Source organism: Miniopterus natalensis, chromosome X, assembly GCF_054644295.1.
Source record: "Miniopterus natalensis isolate mMinNat1 chromosome X, mMinNat1.hap1, whole genome shotgun sequence".
Lineage (NCBI taxonomy): Eukaryota > Metazoa > Chordata > Mammalia > Chiroptera > Miniopteridae > Miniopterus > Miniopterus natalensis.
This window is the reverse complement of record NC_142103.1, coordinates 67,918,104-67,933,788: the sequence shown is the minus strand read 5'-3', so window position 1 is coordinate 67,933,788 and position 15,685 is coordinate 67,918,104. Positions and strand designations below refer to the sequence as shown.

The window sequence follows — 15,685 nt, the reverse complement described above, 5'->3', positions numbered from 1 at the left end:
CAGCCAGTGTGCATGTCTGGATCCTGACCGAGTCATGGCTGCCCTGAAGAATAAATGAAACAGTTTGGTGGGCTGGTCCATTTTTGCCGGCATTGTTCATTTGTCCCCAGGGAGGGCTGGGCATATGCCAGAGGAAGGCGAGGTGAACTGGGAGGTCTCAGACATTTCTTAGAATGAAATGAAATTTACTTTTATTCAAAAAATGTTACCTTGATTCTATGAAGACTCTCCTGATTGCAAGTGGTGTAGAACCCGCTCCACCTGGCCTGTGGAGCTGAGAGTCAGCCACTGGAGCCCAGCCTCAGATGATATAAGGGCACTGTCTTTCTTGCCTCTGCCCTGGTTTGCATTGGTTTCACTGTCAGGAAGACCTTCCCCCCTTCCCTAGGCTTCTATTTATGCAGCTTGACCCCTCAGTGGAAAAAGAGCACCTTTTCAGTAATTTTAGTGAAAGTGTGAGGACAGTGGCCCCTGGGCCCATCACTGAGCTAATGGGGGGTGGGGGAGAAGGGACCCATGCAGCCACATCTGGGGCACCTGGAGTCAGGGAGAGCGACCCAGAGGCTGAGAATAGGAAGGGGTGTTCTCCAGTGGGAGATTAGAGTCAGAGATGGGGATGCTGTCCCTGTAGGCAGAACCCACTGAGGCTGCTCTACACGTCACAGCCTCTGGGAAGTCACTGGCAGCACAGAAATCCAAATGGTACTGGTACCGAGCTGTTCACAGTGGAGTCCTCTCGAACAGCCACCCCAGGTCCTGCCACTTCATACATTCTCCCAGACTGGCTCCCTGGGCTGAGCCCTTATTGTCTTTTGCCTGGACTGGTGCAGTAGCTGCCAACTGGGCTGGGCACTTCCCTTTGTCACCTGACCTCCTCCTGGGCTCCCCATGGCAGCCCAAGGGAGCTGTGGCTTCCCTCTCCCTTGGCCTCAACCTGGAGTCCCCTGGACCAGGGTCCTTGTTTATTCTGCCCCCACTGGCCTCAGACTCCCTCACTTCCCCTAGCACAGCTGACTCCAGCCACACTGGCTCCAACTGCCTTCACTGTTCCCTCTGCCCGAACACTCTTCCCCCCAGATGTCCCCACGGCCCCTCCATCACTTCCTTCAGTTCTCTGCTCCAGTGTCACTTGTTACCACCATACTCTAAAAGAACCCTTCCCCATCCCCATGCTCTGGCTGTCCCCCCATTCCCATCTCAGCTCCATGAGAGCAGGCACTTGGTCAACCCTCTTTGCCACTGTATCTCTGTGTCTAGAACATGCCTGGCACAGACTGGGTATATAATCAACATTCTGCTGAATGAAGAAAGCAGTTAATGTCTCTCCATAGCACATGGGCAGAGATTAGTAGCCAAGACAGTGACTTGTTTACTCAAGAGCCCCAGTGCCCACCTGGGCACACAGTGGGTGGCAAAAGTGTTTGCAGCAGTTGCTTAAGCTTGTCATTGAGGCTGTTCTTTGCTTTAGGTCACTGTGGGGAAAGCAGCATTGCCCAATCAAGCCAGTGATAAGGTGTCAAAAGCCAGCAGTGTGGGGGCCCTGGGTGTGGCTCTATCTGCTGGGAGGTGGGGCTGGGGGTGCCCTGGGGGGGTGTGATCAAGAGTGGGAACTGGGGACAGAAAACAGGCCAGCTTCCTCTTTCCCTTTACTTGTCAGCCCTGAGCAGCGATCCTGGCCTCCAGCCTTCACCATGGGGCTGCCCTTTGCCACAAGTTCACTGCAGATTTGGCAGAGCGCCATAGCCACCATGCCCTTGTGCAGCCCTGTGTGTTTGTTTTTGCAGGGAGGCTGCTCTGCCTGGGGTCCTGGGCACCTAAGGGGCAGGAAGTGGCTGGGGAAGTAATTCAGGGGCTTTCCAGGAACCGGGGAGTTATGGGAAACCTAAGTGAAAGGCGCCTGGCTGGGGACAGGGCAAGATGGGGCTAGGGTAGCTCTATGTTCTCACCATCACAACTGGCTCCAACTCTCCTGGATCTGCCACATTCCTTCTCACCCCTGGGCCTTTGCATGGCTCTCCCTTCTCCCCACAATAGCCTTCTGGTTCCTCTTCAACCAGTTGGGCCTGGCTGGTTCCCTTTAGCCTCAGCGCAGAGATCCCTTTCCTCAGGACTGTCCTGAGCCCAGCTAGACGTCTGAACCCAAGACTCCTCCCTGGGGGCTGGCCACCTTCTTCCTCAGCCCCAGCCCTCACCCTCAGGGCAGACAGGATGGCCTACTGTCCAGGCCTGGGCCACTTTCCCCACAGAGATGCGCTCTCAGCTGAGTGAGCAATTGCGCTGCCTGGAGCTGCAGGGTGAGCTGCGGAGGGAGCTGCTGCAGGAGCTGGTGGAGTTCATGCGGCGCCGTGCCGAGGTGGAGCTGGAGTACTCCCGTGGCTTGGAAAAGCTGGCTGAGCGCTTCTCCAACCGAGGAGGTCGCCTGGGAGGCAGCAGCCGGGAGTACCAAAGCTTCCGGTAGGTCCTCACTGAGAAGAAAGCCTTGGCAGGGCCCAAGGCCTGCTCCCAGTCTGAGCGCCCCTCTGCCCCCAGGAAGGAGCCGTCCCTCCTGTCGTCCTTGCACTGTTGGGCCGTGTTGCTGCAGCAGACACGGCAGCAGAGCCGGGATAGCGCGGCCCTCAGCGAGGTGCTGGCTGGGCCACTGGTCCAACGCCTGAGTCACATCGCGGAGGATGTGGGGCGCATAGTCAAGAAGGTAAGGCCCTGATCCTGGATATAAGAGGTGTGGGTGGCCTCAGGATCTATGGAGGGCAGCCTATGGGTACTCAATCCAGAGGCATCAGGGCTGGGAGGGCAAAGGAAGCCAGATGGGTGCCAGGCAGAGCCTTGAGTGCCAAGCTGAGGTGTAGTCACCACTCCAGGACAGCAGTGGGTGCTGCACTGGGACAGTGATTTGGTCACACTTCCCCTCTGCAGAGTAAGGATCTGGAGCAACAGCTGCAGGAGGAGCTCCTGGAGGTGGTATCAGAGCTTCAGACGGTGAGGATGCCAATCAGACGGAGGCTGTCACATTACATCTCACCAAGCCAGGCCCAACGCAGAGGGTCAGGCACCCAGGAAAGACCTGGGTTTCAAGGACCGCAAGCATGGCCCTTTCTCCCTGCTCTAGGCACAGGGTGGATGGGATAGGTGCTCATGTGGGATTGCCTAACTCTCAGGTCTGAGTCCCAGATGGCTGGGAGGAGGAAAGGGAGAGCTGGCTATGGCCTTGGCCTTCAGCAGGGCTGCCTGGCTTGGGCCTCCCTGCAGGCCAAGAAGACGTACCAGGTGTACCACACAGAGAGCATGAATGCCGAGGCCAAGCTCCGGGAAGCTGAGCGGCAGGAGGAGAAGCGGGCTGGCCGGAGTGCTGCTGCCATAGCCACCACTACCACTGAGGCAGGGCCCCTCCGCAAGACCTCCATCAAGAAGGGATCACGGCTGGTGGAAAAGGTGGGCCTGGAGGGCATTGGGCTGTCTGTGAAGGCTATGGCTCCTAGCCTTTGTCCCTTCAAGTCCCTGGCCCTCACTGGGGCCTGCTAGAAGGTAGAGAGCATGGAGGGGGAAGGTAGGGCTGGGGAGGGGAGAGCCAAAGACCTCTGGCAAGGCTGTAAGGGGAGGACCTGGGCCTGATCAGTTCTGCTGGCTCTGGAGGGCTCTCCACGTTGGGGTAGTACACAGAAAGGTCAGGAGGATAGAGACTGTCTCCCCCTGCTCCTAGCTTCCTCCTCCTTCCCCAGCTCAGCTGGGGTGAAGAGAACTCTGATGCTTCCAGGCCTGGGGGCCTTCCACCCATCCTCCTTGCCTCATACAGTACCATAAGGTTTCAGAGGGGCGGAAGGCATGTGGGATGGGTGATCGGGTGATGTGCAGGGATAATGAGCGTTGGAAGAGAGGATGAAGAGGTTGAGGGTAGCAGGAATACCAGAATATGGAGGTGCCAAGCTGGGGGGAAGGTGAGGCGGAGCTGGGGTTGCCAGCCCAAGACAGGAGGGTTGGTGCACTGCAGGGTGGGCGGGTGAGCACTTTAGGACTTCTGGCCACACATACTGTTTGAGGGGCCTTGGGACTTTGAGTGTAGCTGTCCACATGGAGAGGGCAGGGGAGAAAGAGTGTGGGGGCTGGCCAAGTAGATGATGCTGGTGTACTTGTGTGGTTTTGAGCAGCGCCAGGCCAAGTTCTTGGAGCACAAACTCAAGTGCACGAAGGCGCGCAATGAGTACCTGCTCAGCCTGGCCAGTGTCAATGCTGCTGTCAGCAACTACTACTTGTATGACGTCTTGGACCTCATGGACGTGAGTGCTAGGTGGACAGGCGGGGGGCCAGGGCCCAGTGCACTGGGACCCGCCCAAGCCATGTCCTTGCTTTCTCCTCAGTGCTGTGACACAGGGTTCCACTTGGCCCTGGGGCAGGTGCTGCGGAGCTACATGGCTGCTGAGAGCCGTGCCCAAGCCTCCCAAATGCAGGGCCTGGGCAGCCTGGAAGAGGCGGTGGAGGCCCTAGATCCTCCAGGGGACAAGGCCAAGGTGCTGGAGGTGCATGCCGTAGCCTTCTGCCCCCCTCAGCGTTTTGACTACCAGCCCCATGAAGGGGATGAGGTAAGTAAGGGTCACTGCCCCTGCCCCTTAATGCCCTCAGCATCGATGCCAAGGGCTTTGTGCTCTCTGCCTTTCAGATAAGTCAGTGAATTTCACTTTGCTAAGAGGTCGAAACTCCTGAATGTAGCTTATTTCTCAGACCCTCATTCAATGGCCTTGAGGCAAATGAAGTCTCCTCACTTGCACTAGAAGCAAACAGACTTCTTCGGCTCATTGTAGTTTATCCAGTGAATGAATACCCCTCCCCCAATGACAAACAGCAAAAATGTCACCAGTGTTGACCCCAGGTGGTAGGTGGGCATATAGTTGTCCATATACTCTTCTTCCAATTGTTACGTATGTTTTAGATATTTCATAACACACACTTGGAGGGAAATAAACCATACAAGCAGTATAATATAACTAGGCATCTTTTGACTTATCTCTGTGCTGTTTTTTCCTTTACCAGTGTATCCTAATGGGCACTGCGCGTGGTTTGGGATTACATGGAGTTTTTAGTTATTTTACCTGTATTTTGACCAAAATAATAGTTGAAAAAGTCAAAGGTTACCCAAGGCTTCCAATGGTACACAGCCATTCTCTTAACTCACCCTTTCTGTTCCCTATTCCCACTCCCCAGAAAGAGCCACTTTCCAGTCTTCGAGCTGCTGCTTCTAGAGCTTTCCTCTGTGTGTTCAAATCATGCAGTAGCCTACTAGTTGCTTTTCAGCTTTCCATAAGCTCCACTGACTTTTTTCCATGGGTGATCAGGGCTCAGCCCCACCATTTTCCTGTAATAGTCTTCTCGGTCCTGTCTCCCATGCCAGGCAATCTGTGTGCTCCCTTTTCTTTTTAGAGCCCCGCCCTGGAGCATGTCTGAAAATGTCTGTATTCTGTCCTTGAAATTGATTGGTAGTTTAGCTGGAGATAGAGTTTGAGGTAGAAAAATCATTTTCCTTTCAGTATGGTGGGTGAGAGGTCCAGTGCCATTTCTATTTCCTGACCTTTGCAAGTGACCTGTAATTTCCCTCCATGAGGCTTTCAGGATAGTCTCTTTCCTTTGTAGTAAAATTCTATGATGTTGTGTTTTGTAGTAAAATTCTATGATGTTGTGTTTTGGGGATTCTTTTTCCTTCATGATGCTGGGCAAATAGTGGGACCCTGTCAGTCTGGAAAGTTGTGTCCTTAGGCTTTTGGGCTTATGTTATTTCTTTGATAATTTCCTCCTCTTAATTTTTTTTCTTTCAAGAATTCTTATAATTATGGATGGAACTAGAGGGTATTATGCTAAGTGAAATAAGTCAGACCAAGACAAATACCATATGATTTCACTTATATGTGGAATCTAAACAACAAAATAAGTGAACAAACAAGGCAGAAACAGACTCATAATACAGAGAGCAAACTGATGGTTTCCGGAGCAGAGGGGGCTTGGGAGCTGAGTAAAAAAGGTGAAGGGATTATAAAGGACAAAGTGGCAGCTACAAAATAGTCATGGGGATGTAGAGTGCAGCGTAGGGAATGTAGTCAATTATATATATATATGTGTATATATATATATATAAAATTTAATATATATATATATAAATATATATATGAATATATATATTAAAATATATCTTTATTGATTTCAGAGAGAGGAAGGGAGAGGGAGAGAGAGAGAGAGAAACATCAATGATGAGAGAATCATTGATCGGCTACCTCCTGCATGCCCCCAACTGGGGATCGAGCCGGCAACCCGGGCATGTGCCCTGACCCGGAATCGAACCATGATCTCCTGGATCCTAGGTCGATGCTCGATCTCCGAGCCATGCCGGGCTGTAGTCAATAATATTGTAATAACTATGTATGGTGCCTGGTGGGTACTTGAATTACTGGGAGGGAATCATTTTGTAAATTATATAATTGTCTAACCACTATGCTGTGCACCTGAAACTAACACAAAATATTGAATGTCAACTAATTGAAAAATGAAATAAAAAAAGACTTCTGATAATTAAATGTTGGACCTCATGGATTAATTCTCTAGTTTCCTTATCTTTTCTCTTTCCTATTTCCCCATCTCTGTGCCTTTTAATTCTACTTTTTTAGAGATTTCTTCAACTACCTCTTCCAACCCCTTGTTGAATTTTTTAAAAATTTACTTTCATATTTTTGTTTCTAAGAGTTCTGTTTTATTTTCCAAATTCCTGTTTAAAATAACCCTTTATTCTTGTTTCATGAATACAATACCTTCTCAAATCTTTCTGAAATGTTTTTTTTGTTTGTTTGTTTTCTTGACATTTTTCTCTGTTCCTTGCATTTTCTGTTTTCATTTTTTAAAAATATGTTTTATTGATTTTAGAGGGTGCAGAAGGGAGAGGGATAGAAAGATAGAAACATTGATGATGAGAGAGTCATTGATCAGCTGCCTCCTGCACATCCCCTTCTGGGGATTGAGCCTGCAACCCAGGCATGTGCCCTGACCGGGAATTGAACAGGTGACCTCTTGGTTCATGGGTCGGTGCTCAACCACTGAGCAACACCAGCCGGACTTTTCTGTTTTCTTGAGTATTTTTTAAAAGCTTGCTTTGACCTATGTCTTCCATTTTAGAGCTTCCCTGAAATGACTGAGTTGGCCATCAGTTCGTATTTAAGAGGTGGCACAGAGAAGGGAATTAAATATGTGATGTGAGTGAGCAGAGCTCCTCAACAGTGCCCTTCCCCACAGGGTGGCTGGGCAGGGACTCAGATCATTGCTGCGAGGGAGGCCCACACCTTGGGGAACGAGGGAGGTGCGTCTCAGTAAGGGTGCTAGAAAAACCTCTAGGACTTGGGCTAGAATGGGTGAAGTTGAGGGAGGGGCTTGACTCTGGCTTGGATGCTGACAGGAAGCAGGGGTAACTGACTGTGTGTCTTAACAAATCTTATCTAGGAGGCAGGGTGAGGGATGAAGAGAGGCTAAAGCTGTCATTGGTGAGGAACAGCAATCACTCATGAGCTGGGAGAGAGGGAGGTTTGCTTATTTTTGTGGCTTGGACAACATTTTTGGTTTTGTTTGTGCTCAGACCTGATTACAAGGTAGTCTTGTTTTTGTCTTCACCTGTCATGGTCACAGAGGGGCCTTGTCTGATGTTGGTGCTCTCTGACATCCCTTATGTTCAATGGGACAGCACCTAGACCCAGCTGTGAGTGCCCGGCCAGCTCCAGATGGCGGCGGCTGCTTTGCTCTTTCTCATCAGTAGGGAGTCTCGTCTCCTTCAGCTGTTACTAGTGTTCATGAGTCCAGAATTCCTCTGATTTGTCCTTTCTAGAGAGTAAATCTCTACCTTTCTGCTAATTGTGTAGATTTTAAGGAGATGGGTCTTCTACTGTCAGTGCTCCCTATTGCCTTGATAGACTTTTTTTTATCATTATGATAAAATATACATAAGATTTACCATTTTTAAGTGTACAATTCAGTGGCATTAAGCACATTAACCATAACCACCATCCATCTCCAGGACTTTTTCATCTGCTCAAACTGAAACTCTCTTCCTATTAGACACTTAATCCTGCATTTCCCTCCCCCATCTCCTGACACCAACCCTCCTACTTTCTGTCTTTATGAATTTGGTTCCTCTAGGACTTCATACAAGTGGAATCGTACACTATTTGTCTTTTTGTGACTGGTTTAGTTCACTTAGCACAATGTCCTCAGGGTCCATCCATGTTGAAACATGTACCAGAATATTATTTTTAAGGCTGAATAATATTCCATTGCATGGATAGACCATGTTTTGTTCATCTGTTCCTCCACTGATGGACACTTGGGTTGCTTCCACCATTTGGCTACTGTGAGTAATCCTGCTATGAATGAACATGAGTATACAAATATCTCTTCAGGACCCTGTTTACAATTATTTTGGGTAGATACCCAGAAGTGGAATTGCCAGATCATCTGACAAGTCTGTGTGCAATTTTATGAGGAACTGTGGTACTGTTTCCTAGATAGACTTTTTGCCAGTCCTGGTTTCTGTGCCCCCTGCACCTGGGAGGCACCCACTGCCTCCATCTTCTGAGCTTTTCCAGGCTCAGTGGCCTGTTTTGATTGGTTTCTGCCTTGGCTTTGTTGAGTCAGATACACCAGTCTCCATCTTCCACAAGTCTGTTGACACCTCTTGTGTGCCGTCATTTCCTTCTCTCTGCCCGTTGTCCCTGTGACTTATGCTTTCATGCATCCTTTTATGGTGGGGCCCGGGGAGCAGAGAGCAGGGCCTGTTAGCCTGCCATGGATAAGTGAAGTCCTCACTCTCAATTTCAACCTGATGTCAGATTTTTCTGGATGTTTGCATGTTCAAAAGGGAGAAATTCTTCACTTCCTAAAGCTTTTTCCTCTCACCCTCCCATGGGAGTCTATTTCTGCCTGATTAGAGGAAACAGTTTTTCTACCCTCTGCTCGCCCCAGGAGAGGTCTGGCTGGGACTTCCCTGACTTCTGTCTCAGACCCCAGCCCTCCTGATTTTAAAAACAATAATAAACTGCCTTATTGAGGTATAATTCACATACCATGTAATTCACCCATTTAAAGTATGCAATTCAATGGCTTCTAGAATATTCAGAGTTGTACAACCATCACTACTATCTAATTCCAAAGCATGCTCACCTAAAAAAGAAGCCTTGGGCTCGTTAAGCAGTTCCTCCCCATCCCTTCCCCGCAACCCCTGGCATCCACTAATCTACTTTCTGTTTCTATGGATTTGCTTCTTCTGGACATTTTATATAAATAGATTCATGTAATCTATGGCCTTTGTGTCTGGCATCTTTCACTCAACATTCAAGGTTCACCCACATCGTAGCATGGATCAGCCAGGACTTCATTCATTTTCATGGCTGAATAACATTCTATTGTGTAGATGCACCACACCTGCTGATCCACTCATCAGCTGTTGGACACTTGGGTTGCTGCCACCTTTGGGCTGTTATGAGTGTGCTGCCCTGAGTGTCTGTGCTCAAGTGTGTGTGTGCATGGCTGTGCTCCTTTCTCTTGGGGCGGTGCCCTTGCCATTCTTCAGAACCAGATGTACAAAGCGTCAAGGTCTGGTGGTCTTGTACATCAGGCAGTGGAAATGTGCTCGATTCCCTCATGCCCTGGAGACCTCAGTGCCCATTGCCCAGCCCCATTCCCATGACTGAGCTCTCTGTCTTCAGGCTCAGTCCTCAGTTCTTGGACGCTGCCCTTTGCAGGTGGCTGAGATCCGGGTTGAGGTGGAGCTTCGGGATGAGATTCTGCCCAGAGCCCAGAATATCCAGAGCCGCCTGGACCGACAGACCATAGAGACAGAGGAGGTATGAGTGGCCCGGCCCGGGGTGGGGGACAGGAACTTGGAGACATGGAGCCATGTGGCAATAGCTTCCCTTTCCCCTTCTTTTAAAGTTGGACTTCTTGTCCCTTGCCTGCCCCCAACTTCTTCCTGCCCTGGACTTCTTGTCTCCTCCCCAGGTGAACAAGACGCTGAAGGCCACACTGCAGGCTCTGCTGGAGGTGGTGGCATTGGAAGACGGGGATGTGCTTGACTCCTTCCAGGCCAGTCCCTCCACTGAGTCCCTCAAATCCACCAGCTCGGACCCAGGTGCTCGGCAGGCAGGCCGTAGGCGGGGCCAGCAGCAGGAGACGGAGACCTTCTACATCACGGTGGGGAGGGCTAGACTGAGGGGCAGGGGTGGGGTACAGGGAGGGCCCAGAGCTGGGACTAAAACTTTGGGCTCTTTTGGGGGCTTCCCAGAAGCTCCAGGAGTACCTGAGTGGACGGAGCATCCTTGCCAAGCTGCAGGCCAAGCATGAGAAACTGCAGGAGGCCATTCAGCGAGGTGGGCCCCACTCCTGGCCCCCTTAGTCTCTTCCACTCCACCCCCACGGCCAGGAGCAGCACCTGCCCTTGGCTCTCCTGCCTTGGAAACCCACCCAACCCATGTTCCTCCTCTCTGCCCAGAGAGGTTGGTTGGTGTGAAGGAAATAATCCAACAAGGGTCCTGGCCTCTATTGCACCCTTGGCCCTGCTACTGCCCTTGGCCTTTAGGCTGCACTTATCTCTCTGTGGTGCATTAAGGATCTCCTGGCCTGAGAGGCACACCAACATTTTCTGTTTTCCAGGTGACAAGGAAGAGCAGGAGGTGCCTTGGTGAGTCCTTCATGAGGGGCTGGTTTGTTTCAAGGAGCTGGGATTCTGCAGGGATCAAGCTGTGATTTCCCTTCCTCCCTTCTCTTTGGGGCCAAGCTCTTGCTGCTCATTCCTCTGTGGCCTCAATTTCCCACTTTGCCAGTGGGTTCTGGAATAACTCACAAGCTCCAGGGCCTTGTTTGGTTGGGCTGGGGGGTGGGGCATCCTATTCTCCATGCTCTCAACCCTCAGAGCCAGCTCCCATTCACCACAGGGCCCAGTACACACAGAGGAAATTCCAGAAGAGCCGTCACCCCCGCCCCAGCTCCCAATATAATCATAAACTCTTTGGAGGAGACATGGAGAAGTTTATCCAGGTACTTGCTTTGCCTTGTGTTCCAACTAAATGCAAGCCCTCCCCTTGCATTCTGTTCTCTCTACAGCCCTGGACTACCTCTGTGGTCTGGCTGCCTGTGACCCCAGCGACCTCCATTGCCAACTACTTGTCAGCCCACCTTCCTGGGTGGGCCTTTGCCAGGCTTCCACTGATCAGAGGGAATGTCCTTAACTTGTAACAGGCATCTACAGAAATACTCAGGCTGCAGCTAGTATTTGTCATGATGTGATTATGTATGTAAACATTCAAAAGAGTTGACAGACTATTTATATGAACAAGTATGAGTTTTGCAATGCTACTTGATTCAAGGTCAACATACAGAATCGGATTACATTTTCACATGCCAGCAATAAACAGCAAGTAAAATGTAAGGCTCTGCCGAAAATGGCACCAGGGACATCAGATACCTGGGAGTGAATCTTGCAAGCTGCATGCCGGGCCTTGTTGCCAACAATCGTAATGCATGGTTAAGAGAAAATAAAAGCGAGCGAATGACAAGGTGGGACTTGCTGTGTCCAGAGAGAAGTGAACACCCTCTCTGTCCCCAGAGCTCAAGCCAGCCCGTGCCCCTGGTGGTGGAGAGCTGTGTCCGCTTCATTAACCTCAATGGTAAGCCTGGCACCCAGCACCTGGCACCCATCTAGAGAGGAGGGGGAGAGGGCTCAGTGCCCACTGGCTCCTTGTCCTCCTGCAGGCCTACAGCATGAAGGCATCTTCCGAGTGTCGGGTGCCCAGCCCAGGATCTCAGAGATCCGCGATGCTTTTGAGAGAGGTGGGGACAGGCAGGGTGGGGTGGGGTGGGGTGGGGTGGGGGGCTAGCTAGAATGAATGTGATCAGCCTTCTTGCACCCTGTGTTGTCCTCAGGAGAGGACCCACTGGTGGAAGGCTGTACGGCCCATGACCTGGATTCCGTGGCAGGGGTGCTGAAGCTCTACTTTCGGAGCCTGGAGCCCCCACTCTTCCCCCCAGACCTGTTTGGAGAGCTTCTGGCTTCTGCAGGTGAAGCCAGGGCCTGAGGCCAGCCAGGTGGGAGGGGTCCGTCCCCAGTGGTCTGTGACTGTACTCATGGGCTTCTTTCCTCTCTGGCGTGGTGGCCTTGACCACAGAGCTGGAAGACGTGGACGAGCGGGTAGAGCTTGTGAGCCGCCTTCTGGCACAGCTGCCAGGACCAGTGCTTGTGGTCCTGCGTTACCTCTTCACCTTCCTCAATCAGTGAGTGCTTCCCAGGGGGCGAGGGTGGCTGATGTGGGGGGTGTAGGGGACACTGGGACGGGAGTTCTCTGCTTGTCACCCACATGTGCCCCCAGCCTGGCCCAGTATAGCGATGAGAACATGATGGACCCATACAACTTGGCCGTGTGCTTCGGGCCGACGCTGCTGCCCGTGCCCCCTGGGCAGGACCCCGTGGCCTTGCAGGGCCGGGTGAACCAGCTGGTGCAGACGCTCATTGTACAGCCCGCACGGGTTTTCCCATCCCTGACCCTGCTGCCGGGCCCTGTCTATGAGAAGTGCATGGCACCGCCATCTGCCAGCTGCCTGGGGTATGCTCTTCATGTTGCTGGAGGGAGGGAGGGAGGGGGCACTAAGGGGAGGGGAGCCCTCTCAACAGCTTATTCCCCTCACTCTGCTCTGACACTCAGGGACACCCAGGTGGAGAGCCTGGCAGGTGAGAACGAGCCGGAGCTGGAAGCTGGGACCCCGGCCCAGGAGGATGGTAAGGGTGTCTGGAAGAAGGACCCTACTCTGTCCCTGCCCTGGGTGTCTCCCCCAACTCACACCCCTTCTTATTCCCAGTCCTGGAAGGGGTCGTGGAAGCCGTGGCCTGCTTTGCCTACACGGGCCGCACGGCCCAGGAGCTGACCTTCCAGCGTGGGGATGTGCTGCGGCTGCACGAGAGGGCCTCAGGCGACTGGTGGAGGGGCGAGTGTGGTGGCACCCGGGGACTCATTCCCCACAAGTATATCACGCTGCCTGGGGGGTGAGTGCCCCATGCTGCCGGGAAGCTCTACACAGCTTCCCTTCAAGCCAGGCCCTGGCCCTTCCCCTACCCCAAGCCCCAGGGTCTGTAGGCTTTCTGTGTGCCCTTCTGACCACTTCTGCCTGGCACTGAGGCACAAAACCCACTGGCCCCCAGCACCCTAAACAGGCCGTCTTTCTGACCCCAGAGCAGAGAAGCATGAGGTGGGCCAGGGGCTGCAGGCTGCAGGAGAGCTGCTGAGCAGTCCAGAGGGCCTCCTGGCTATGGAGTTTTTCCAACGGTGAGCAAGGGGAATTCGGCCCCTCGGGAAGAACCCTTCTGGTGGCCTCTCTTGCCTACCCCCACCTGAACACTGCTCTGGGGGCCAGGCTGGAGGGGGGTGGGCACATGGAGAGGGGCCCAGTTGGGGAAGAGTTGTCTGGATGAGGGATGCCAAAGGAGGACAGAATGGACTCTCTGGGCCAGCTTCACTGTCTTTTTTCCTTTGGCCACACCCTGAGGTGGGAGGAACCACTGCCCCGTTAGTGCAGACTTCCCAGGGCCCCTGTGAGACTCACTGTCTGTGCACTACAGGCCAGAGCCATGCACCCCACCTGGGGGCCCTTCTGGGCACAGACGGCACTGCTTGGTCCCAACCTCCCCAGAGCGACATGTGGAGGTGGATAAGGTGAGAGCGGGGACTGGCTGGTGACAGGTGGGGGATATTTCTCCTAGGGGGAGGGGTGTCTCTGCCTCCCCTTATAAACCAAATTCTTCCCTCCTGAGGTTTGAGTCTGCCCTTCCTGGCCTCAGACAGGCTGACTGAGCCCAACCCAGTTAGGGGCAGGCCAGCAAGGGTGTAAGTGCAAGGGGAAGGATGTCCCCAGAGTGCGTTTGGGCGTCATGGTTGGTTTTTGAGTGGGAGGTGGCAAGTGGTATGGCCGAGGGGCTACTGGGCAGGCTTCAGGGCTGGAATCCAGAGCCAGGCTAGGTGACAGGTGGCAACATGCTTGGTGGGCCACGGAAGATGAAAGGGACAGATGGAAAAGAGGTTGGAGGGTGGGGGAGGCTGGCTGCGGAGCTGGGCAGAACAGTGATTCTCTCAGGGGGAAAGAGTGGGTACTGTGCATGGTCCCGGCAAGGGGTGCAGCCTGGGAAACGTGGCTCCCTGCTCTGTCTGATGGGCCCATCTCGCCCACCTGGTGGGTGCTCACTGCTTCTGGGTTAGAGGCCCTGAAGACAGGCTGAGCCCAAGGAGAGACCTTAAGAGCACGTGGTGTCCCAGGTGAGGCCCAGAGGCCAGGCCTGGGAGCCTGAGGACAGGGGGGTGAGCTGGGCCACCAGACAGTAGGAATGGGGCAGCACAGCTGGGAAACCCCAGGGTAGGTGGACAGCAGGTGGGGCCAGGTGAGGTGCAGGGGAACACTGACCAGGGAGGCCCCATATGCTGGTGGCTCCCAAGGTCATGGGGAGATCTCAGCCAGGGAGAGAGAGGGCATGAGAAGGAGAGGGGTAGTCGGGGCCCAGCCAGAGGTTTCCCCACTTCAAGGCTGGGTTGAAGATTGCTGTCCTTAAAGGAAGTTGTGATAGCCACACCAAAAGTGGCAGGAGGGAAACTGGGCAAGGGAGGAGGGACAGCAGCTGCAGGCCCACTGAGAGGAAGGGCCTGGTAACAGGTTGGTGGCAGAGGACATTAGTTTTAGAGAGGGGAATTCTGGGGGAGGCTTGGGCAGCAGAGGGTAGGAAGGCCTCACTCCTGGCTTAGTTGTCAACACACTGACCTGGGGTGGGGGGAATGGCTGGGCATGGGGGACACCTACCAGATGCCTCCCCCCTCACCTCTCTGCCAGGCTGTGGCGCAGACCATGGACTCAGTGTTTAAGGAGCTCTTGGGAAAGACTGCTATCCGCCAGGGCCTCGGGCCAGCATCCACCAGCTCTCCCAGCCCTGGCCCCCGCAGCCCAAAGCCTCTAGGCTGCAACCGCTTCGGCAAGAACAAAGGCTTCTCCCGCAGCCCTGGGGCTCCTGCCTCACCCTCAGCATCCCAACTCCCAGGCCTGGACTCACCCTTCAAGCCACACTGAAGTGCTGCTGGCTCCTCAGCAGGCCCCCCTCACTCTAGAGGTCATCGGCAAGACCCTCTACCGTCCCCAGCCCCTTTGCTTCTCCCTGGCCCTGTCCAGCAAGTGTGGAGCACCTGCTCTTGACCCTTTGCAGAGAGAAGGACATAGCTGCCCAAACATGCCCCTGCCTGCCCCAGCCCTGGCTTAGGCCCCTTTGGGAGGAAGCCAAAGGAGGCTGCGGGCAGGCCCCTTCCCAGCTTTTCTGTGAGGGCTTATGAGTGGCTGTTGGGTGGTGGGGGCCCTTGCTCAGATGAGTACCCCCACCAGTGCCCAGGCCCTTCTCTGCCTCAGCTGAGAGTGTGAGACTGGTGGGGGTTGGCAAGCATCGGCAGCCATTCATAAAGACTTGTTCATTGACTCCCCCACGTGAGCAGTTCTCTTGTCTTGGGGGACTGAGCAGGTAGGTACAGGGATAACCTCCTGGCACCCTCACTGGTTGAGGCCAGATGCCAGGGTGCTCAGCAAAGGCAGTAGGCTGGGTAGCAGAAACAGCTTCTGCTTGGGGATCAGGGGGCTTGGCACGGGGCTGTGTGGT

At 53.4% G+C, this 15,685-nt stretch overlaps 1 protein-coding gene across 1 annotated transcript; it reads left to right on the top strand.

The window, feature by feature from the left end:
- Nucleotides 1–1,853: 1,853 nt before the first annotated feature.
- Nucleotides 1,854–15,542, top strand: ARHGAP4 (Rho GTPase activating protein 4). Its single transcript, XM_087813485.1, has 21 exons — nt 1,854–2,454; nt 2,530–2,692; nt 2,914–2,976; nt 3,247–3,429; nt 4,143–4,271; nt 4,353–4,574; nt 9,759–9,860; nt 10,015–10,206; nt 10,298–10,382; nt 10,666–10,693; nt 10,947–11,049; nt 11,618–11,678; nt 11,764–11,841; nt 11,935–12,069; nt 12,177–12,282; nt 12,378–12,611; nt 12,711–12,784; nt 12,865–13,048; nt 13,236–13,328; nt 13,622–13,715; nt 14,878–15,542. The coding sequence occupies exons 1-21, from the start codon at nt 2,249–2,251 to the stop codon at nt 15,109–15,111; spliced, it is 2,769 nt and encodes a 922-aa protein (XP_087669611.1). The 5' UTR covers nt 1,854–2,248; the 3' UTR covers nt 15,112–15,542.
- The last annotated feature ends 143 nt before the right edge of the window (nt 15,543–15,685 follow it).